The sequence below is a fragment of the Erythranthe guttata genome, chromosome 5, assembly GCF_056151865.1.
Source record: "Erythranthe guttata isolate IM_541 chromosome 5, IM_541, whole genome shotgun sequence".
Lineage (NCBI taxonomy): Eukaryota > Viridiplantae > Streptophyta > Magnoliopsida > Lamiales > Phrymaceae > Erythranthe > Erythranthe guttata.
This window is the reverse complement of record NC_142537.1, coordinates 15938924-15947171: the sequence shown is the minus strand read 5'-3', so window position 1 is coordinate 15947171 and position 8248 is coordinate 15938924. Positions and strand designations below refer to the sequence as shown.

Below are 8248 nucleotides of genomic sequence, written 5' to 3'. Positions count from 1 at the left end.
AAATTCATTCCAAAAATATCCCTCCACTCACAAATTCGAAATTACACCAAATTGTAAATATACTATGATGAACTATGATATTATTTAACATTTTTAAGTTTGCATCTAGCATTTTTTTTTTATTTCTACGCGAAACACGTTTTTTTTCTCGTTTTTTTTCATTATATAAAAATATATTTTTTTCCCATTCTTTTCTACATAAATTGAAAATTATGATTTTCTTAATTTTTTCGATCGTAGACAGCTACAGAAACACATAGGAAGCCGTAGTAATCAGTAGTCACCCACATATATCTTGAAACCCTAACTCCTCCTACAAACCCTAGCCGCCAGACACCCATGGACATCCAAATTGATTTTTTTAAATTTTCCCCACCAAACCCTAGATCCGCTCCTCCACCACCACTATCCACTACCACCATCACCGAGCGCCGCCATCACGCCATCATCCATGCCCAACACCGTCGCCGCCCCTTCTACCATAGATCTGACCTGACACCACCATAGCCGATGTCTCCTTGTCGCTACAACCATCATCTTATTGCCGCCGTCTCCACCGCCATAACCACCGCGAGAAAGATATATCGAAAAAAAAAAAAAAAATATATATATATATATATATATATATATATATATATATATATATATATATATATATATATATATATATATATATATATATATAGAGAGAGAGAGAGAGAGAGAGAGAGAGAGAGAGAGAGAGAGAGCGAGAGAGAGAGAGAGAGAGAGAGAGAGAGAGAGAGAGAGAGAGAGAGGAAAAAATTAAAGAAAAATAAATCTGAGAGACAGCGAGAGAGCGAGAGAGAAGAAAAATAACGTCGTGACTTTTATGGACTTAAGTTAAGGGTAAATTAGGAATAAAAGAAAAATTGAGGATATGACTTATATTTATTTTTCCAAAAAAGATTTAGTTCATAAAAAAATATTAAGGTTGCATAAGTATTCCACATCTAATTATGTTTCCAACTAGGGACCTCTAGCATATTACCCCTTAAATTTAACCATGGCTAATCTCTCCAACCAAACGAGCACGATACTACATTTTAATACTTTCAAATCCAGCACAATTAAAACTTAGTTCAAATTGTAAGGTAAGAATTCAAAATCTATTGTAATCATCCAAATAAATTCAAACGATTTGGTTTTACAGATTGAAATCCATAAATGATCTCCACAAACATTGTCATTGTAATTTAACAACACTGTACACAAATTACAGTATTACAGTATATATAGCATATAAAAAAAGTCAGTTGTTTAACAACATTTGATCCCCCATTCAATTTAACCACCCCATATTGTGTTAATCAACCATGGTTAGTCGCAAGGTTATGCTTGTTCGTATCCTTTTTGAGAAGTTGAAAAGGCAAGACTTTGATCTTTCTTTCTTCACCAAAAAATGAACCCCCCCCCCCCCCCCGGTGATTTTGTTGAAGTAGAAATCAACGGACACAAAATCAATCAACCGATGGATCTCACGATCAAGCTGCTTTCCTCTTGTCTTCAAGAATCGAGCCCTCTTTAAGTGCTATTTGTGCCTCGTTTTCTCTCCCCAAAGCGAAAAGAGCAGAAGCTTGCAAATAGGAAGCAATGTGCCAGATGGGAGATATAATTTGCGCTTGAACTGCATCGTCGAGCGCTTCCTCGGGCATATCGCTCATGAGGTGTGATAAACTTCGACGAGCATACATGGTCGGGGAAACCATAGTTCCAACTTCAATAAACTGCACACGAAAAAAAAAAACTAATAACCTGTCTATTATATTACTCTTTTAGATAAATCCGAATAATAAGACAGTTCAAAAAGGGATGGGATTGATAAGATTGGTTGGATTAGTTATCAGAATATGCCAAAATTAGGCTTGTGTAATCATAGGGGTCGAGTTTTGACTAAATATAAAACCCGGGTTCGTTTTTAATCATCAGCTCGAAACCTAAACCCGAAAACATTTGACAGAAGCTTGATTAATATTGTGTATTAAACCTAATCATGATTCCCGAACAGGGCCGAATGTTCTAACCTGTGTGTAGCATTCAATTGCAACCTGAAAATCTTTATTGCGAAAAGCTAAATCACCCTTCTTCTTTGAGTTCAATGTTTCCTGCATTTGATTCGTCCACATCTGAAACGAGAGCTGGATAAAGGAAATAATAGTTTGTTATTATCGAGACTGATTATTTAGCCAAAAAAAAATGGTAATACAGATTATTGTGCAAATATATAATGATAAATAACAAACCTCAGTAGCTGCTCCCTCGTCATCTTTGTAGCCGAGTTTATCCAAAATCTCGTGTATGGCAGTTAAATCTTTTCTTAGGCATGCTTCACCGAGGGCTGACAGAGGTACAACATCTCCACCTTGAGGTAGACCCATCAATACATGTGAAGGAATCTGCAATACGTATTTTTAAGTTTAATAAAAAATCGCTATATAAACCATAATGACACCAAATATTTAGATATATGTATGTGTATGCATGCATGCACAACAAGATCGAGTAATTACCGTTTCCCTAAATTGGTTATCCTCGACGATCTTTACAATATTAATCAGACATAAAATTATGCAGCAATTTCAGTATTCAAATCAATATTGCAAATTTATCGTTCTTCATGGCAGATGAGAAAAAAAATCAAATCAATTTGATTTTATTTAATTGCAGATTCTGTCGTTTGTATCGACTAGCATGAATGTTGTCAAACAGAAGGCATGAAAGCCACGGAAATAATTATTCACAATGTTTTAAGTCATCAGAGTTTAGAAAAGAACCAAACCTCAGTTTCCTTCTGAAGAGGGATTAAAGCAGTAACCAATGATTTAGGATCCGGCCTCTCACGGGATTCATATTGTAAACATCTCGAAGCTAAGCGTACTAACTCAGTTCTGTCATCGTTCGAAAATTGACCTTCCAAGCAAGAATCGGTCAACATTTGGAAATTTCGATCCTTAATCAAATCAAGGGCCTGACACCACAAAAATCGACAACACTAAGTAAATAAATAAATAACGATTATGCAATACGAAAAATAAAGCTACCATAAAAAAAAGACTTACATGACTTGGTGGAATGTGTTTACCGCTGAGGAGGTCGAGCAAGAGCGTGCCGAAGCTGTATATTACACTTTCCGGTGTAACTCTACCTATACGAATTACGAGGATTGAGGTGTCAATAGTTTAACAATCTCGAATACAATACTATAGTGACATAACGAGTTTAACGGACTTCAATAGAATATCTCAATACAGAAAATACACAAACCCGTATAGTGTACACTAATATGTAGACTCGACAGAAAAAAAGAAAAAAAAAACCGAGAGAGAGAGAGAGAGAAATGATTAGTAAGAATATGCATATGCATTGGATATTAACCTAAATGCATCAGTCTTAAATTGAGAGTCATCATTAATGTGCGCCAGATAATAAAAATCAAAATCGTTTAATTTTGGTGGAATATCCTCCATAATGCATGCAATTGGAGTAAAAAATTCTTCTTTTGGTAGTGAGATTATGTTCATACCAGTCCTTAGATACTCAGGGGGAGTAAATGCCAAGTTAGTACTGTAGCTCTTTCCGTCTCTACTGTTCTTCATCAAACCAAAGCACGACAGTTTCGGATTTCCCTCCTGTTCATAAAACTGTGTCAGTCGTCTCACAATTCAGACAAATAGTCAAAGTCAAACTAATACCATGAAACTCCGTGCTTACATCATCAAAGAGTATTCTGTAGGCATTCAGATCATGGTAAAGAGAGCGCCCTTTGCTTGTACAGTATTCTAATGCTTGCGCGATGTACAAAACTACCCTTAACCGCATGGCCCACTTCATAGGATGTGCTTCCCCTGAAGGTAGTTTAAACATTGTAAAATTCGATAAAAAAATATTAAGGGAGATGAATCCCAATGTGATAGTCGACATATATGTTCAATATACGTGTCGACTAAAATTTTCTTTACTTGAGGAAATTTGAGAAAGATAAGGCTCTCAAAATAAAACTAAAGTAGCCCGCGACGAGTAAAAAGTAATTCCACGTGAATTGTTCTTCCACCCTAGGCAAACTAAATTAAAGTCTAAACTGTTTACGGTATCTAAAGCATGTCAACAGTTTTTGGCGCCTAAGTTTCTAATTAAGCAGAGATTCATTAAAAGGCGAAATCGAGGCTATACTTTAGGTTAAAGAAACTTTACTACGTAAATATAACACCTTTGTTTTTTAACAAACGGGAACCCACTCTACATGCGGAGTGACAGAAACATGAAATTTACGAAAATTCAACTTTGAATTGGAATAATTACCCGAAAAAAAAAATTTCACCTTGCATGAGATGTACTTACAGTGAAATAGATGTTTAGCAAGTGTCTCATTGGGCATAAATTCAGCGACAAGTAGTCTCTCGTCGCCTTCACAGCAGCAGCCAAGCAAGTTAGCCAATCTATTGTTCCGTAGTTGACCAACAGCTCTCGCTTCTTCCTGAATGTTTTAATTAAATAATATTTAATGCATTCGATTATAGTAATAACTAATAAACACGAAACTCAATCCTGCACAAAGCTACAAAGAGCACTAAGTGAAACCACACAAAATAATATGTGCGACGGCGAAACAATTATTCTAAACAATCAAGTACCATATATCATCAATGTTACAAAAATTAACATAAAAAGATAATTATTTTTAATGGAAACATTACCAAGAACTGGCGAGAATCGGGCCAAGCAGATCTGTTAAATCGCTTGACAGCTATACGTCTCTGATTATCTAATTTGCCAGAATAAACCACATTAGGAGCTTTTTCGCCATGTTCCGAAACTATGTTCTGTGCTGCAAAGCCGGACGTAGCAATCCTCAGTTGTTCGACTGAGAATTCACGAAATGCGGGCAAATCGCTGGTTTCGCTTTTCTCCTCATTTTCTGCATCAGAATATTATTGAATTATTCCACAAAATAAAATCCGACTTCTTGACAGCTCATAAGATTCGAAAATTACGAAATAAAAAAAATAGAAAAAAACTTTTCTAAGTTTTAACCAACCAGCATTACTGCCTGCATGAGAAGGTCCATTGCGCTTCGATATAAAACAACACCAGGAGAGTTTTGAACTACAACAACCCATCTCAGCAAGAGAAACGAGAATCAAAACTTCGCCAAAAAAACGACTATTTCCTGCGCTCAAAGTCTGTCCATCTTACTTAAGCCTGCAACGTAAATCGAAATTATATTTCATATAATTAAGACGTCTCAAGTACGCAAGCTGCAGTATATTTTACTTACGAACACTAACGGGTGATAACTGAAATCAGAAAACACGAGCCCTCAAGTACATACTGCCCTAATGAATATTTTTACAAGATCGGAGAAATTCATAATAGCAACCATAGAATTACAATATACTAACTGGTAATCAACTGGGTTATTAATTATTCAGCACCAAACACAAACAAATTCAATATGCAAATATGCTTCAGCTGATAATATAAAACCACAAAACCAGATTTATTAAAAATTAACCCACAACAAAAACCCATTACTTATTTCAATTTTTATCAATCTATATAAGAAGATAAAGCACAGCAGTTCTTCAATCACATTTACAGTTTAAAAATCTCGAGAAATTTACCTATAATGAAGATTCGAAGATCACGGATTAACTAATGCAACAATTCAGCAAATCTTCTGAGTCAATCTTAACAACTCACCCAGTAAATCAGAGTCCACAAAAAAAAAAATCCAGAAAACCCTAATTCCCCCAAAAAATCATATAAGAGAAAAAACTGAAAAAAAATCCAGAAAACCCTAATTCCCCCAAAAAAATCATATAAGAGAAAAAACTGGGAGCTGATTCTGAGAAGATTGTAGATATAAACAACTTTATAAATGGAGGTTCGTTGACCAAGCTCGATTTGGTCAAAGCACAATGTGAAAGTTGCTGGTACTACTGCGTGTGTGTGTGTGTGTGAATCAAAAAAGAGAAATAATTGAAGGGGCATTTGTGTGTAGACCGTTGAACTTTAATAAGTAATTAAGTACTATATCCTATAAATATTAATTATATCCTATATATATACATATAAATATTAATTATAATATTTTCCCAATCTCCACCGACAAGATAAAATTCATTATTGTTTTATTTTATTTTCCTTTTTGTCTTTTATTATCATTTTGTGTTTATGATTCATATGTCCAATTAAACATTTGATTCATATTATTTATTAAATTCATTCTAAAATTATCATGTGTGTGGAAAAAAGAATATAAAAGAAAAATTACGATAATAAAATGTTCAGAATGCATTTATTATTTTTTTGTTATGTATTTTATGTTCAAATTTTGATTTCTATGAGAGAATAGTATTGTTTTGATAAATCATCGGAGAAAATCTCTCTAATGAATGACCTCAATCTAATGTATGGTGAAATTAGAATTTAATCTTATTTGTTTCCATACGTATCGTGAAATTTGAAGTATTTCGGAGAAGGCAATTACATTAGATTTTATGTAATAAATCGATATGGATTTTCATGTAACTGTTCTCTCAACGAGTAGTACGTCTTGCGTATAGAAACTCTCATCGCCGAGTTGATTATCGGCCGCCACAATTAAGTAGGGCATATCCGAAGCCCTGTAGCTCTATCCAATTTTAATTGAGTTGGGCCTAGTCGATTGTTTGGAGTCCAATTCGGGCTTATACAACTCAACCAACTTAAATCTCAGTAATAATTAATTTAAATACTTATTACATCTACTATTATCATATTGAAATGTCAAATCCCGCACACAACAAAAAATATTTATCTATACCATATTATTAAACTTTTTAGGTTAACGACATTTCGCCCCCACATTTTAACACATTTTGTACGTTTGTTTTTACATAAACTTTGTTGTTGCATTGAAAGCCATTTTGATGAATTTACCTATGTGATATGGGGGTAGTTTGCCCAGTTCCTTTGGCTTCACTAATATCGGGCCAAAGACCTTAAGATATTGAAAGTTCACAAAGATAAAGCCCAAATGAGAATAACCTTAAGAGTACTTCGAGGAGCTGAAGACCTGGAGAGCTCTCTGACGAGCTGAAGATCTAGAAAGCTTTATGACGAGTTGTGCTCTCTGACGTGTTGAGCTCTCTAACCAGCTGAAAACCTAGAGAGCTCTTTGATAAACTGAGGAACTGTACAAAAGTAACATGTGTGCTTTAACCGCTTTGACCATAGGGTTTCATCTCCTTATATGTATGTTATTCATCTTCAACAAAAATGCACATACACTATTTTCTCTCACATCACTTAATCTCTACGATATTTGCCTATGATTCTTGGAGGTCTTCCACCTTGGGCGCTGGAGTGCTAACGCCGAAGGCACCCCTCTCGCCCATTTTGCAGGTTCACGATGCACATACCCAAGATAGAATGACTTCAAAGATCTCTAGATTCTTGAGACAGCCAAATGGATTACAACGTGCGAAACGAATAATATTTGAACTTACACTTATTTTGAAAGTACTTTAACAACTTTTTTCATTGATTTAATCATTTCGAATTCTCTTATTTGCCAAGGTATTGATATATTAAACATTATATTAACATTAAAAAAAAAAAGACAACTACTTTTTATGCTATTTTTCAAATATTTGATATTCTAATTAGTTTATCATATTTCATATGAATTTTAAATATTTATTTAACATTAGTTTTAACTTTTATGCTATGGTCAACACGAGATTTATAGGGGTGCAAGTTGGAAAGGAATTTTCAATTTCCGCCGGTTTCGATCTGAAAAGTTTCGATTTTGGAACAACTTTTTTCATTACGACTTCCGAAATTCCGATTTCCGAATATTTCCGATTTTTTGGATTGGAATTGGAATTGGAATTATATAAAATAAATTTGGAATTTCCGATTTCCGATCCAATTTAATTCCGAAATAATCCGATTTTTTTTTTCCTAAAAATACACCTATAAATAATATATATTATATAATACTTATTTTTCTGAAAAATACAAATGTAAGTTTTGTTTTAGGATTTTGACATAATGAATTGTTGTTAGAAGTTTTATTGGATATTATGCTGTGTTTATTAATTTTTATTTATTTTTTTTAACTGAATTTTGTAATTATTAGTTTTACTTTTATCGACGTGGATGTTCTTATATTTGAAATATTATGAACATTTTAGAAAATCTCGGGTAAGTTTTAAAATTTAAAGCTTATGTGATTTCCGATTTT

The 8248-nt window shown here is 33.9% G+C and overlaps 1 protein-coding gene across 1 annotated transcript; it reads right to left on the bottom strand.

Annotated features, from left to right (window-relative positions):
- Positions 1 to 1105: 1105 nt before the first annotated feature.
- On the bottom strand, positions 1106 to 5974 carry LOC148770759 (serine/threonine-protein kinase BSK7-like). The gene is made up of 12 exons (XM_088817765.1): positions 5815 to 5974; positions 5640 to 5759; positions 5054 to 5217; positions 4713 to 4933; positions 4357 to 4492; positions 3730 to 3863; positions 3542 to 3647; positions 3078 to 3163; positions 2798 to 2986; positions 2262 to 2414; positions 2043 to 2156; positions 1106 to 1745 (listed from the first exon to the last, which is right to left on the bottom strand). The coding sequence occupies exons 3-12, from the start codon at positions 5133 to 5135 to the stop codon at positions 1503 to 1505; spliced, it is 1464 nt and encodes a 487-aa protein (XP_088673891.1). The 5' UTR covers positions 5136 to 5217; positions 5640 to 5759; positions 5815 to 5974; the 3' UTR covers positions 1106 to 1502.
- Between the last annotated feature and the right edge of the window lie 2274 nt (positions 5975 to 8248).

Bases quoted from the DNA above. Each gene is read 5' to 3' on its own strand.
- LOC148770759 (XM_088817765.1), bottom strand. From the start codon at position 5,135: ATGGGTTGTTGTAGTTCAAAACTCTCCTGGTGTTGTTTTATATCGAAG. The intron at 3,648-3,729 runs GTAAGCACGGAG...TTTTATGAACAG, and splicing joins ACAGAATACTCTTTGATGAT to GAGGGAAATCCGAAACTGTC. The intron at 2,987-3,077 runs GTAAGTCTTTTT...TTGTGGTGTCAG, and splicing joins AACACATTCCACCAAGTCAT to GCCCTTGATTTGATTAAGGA.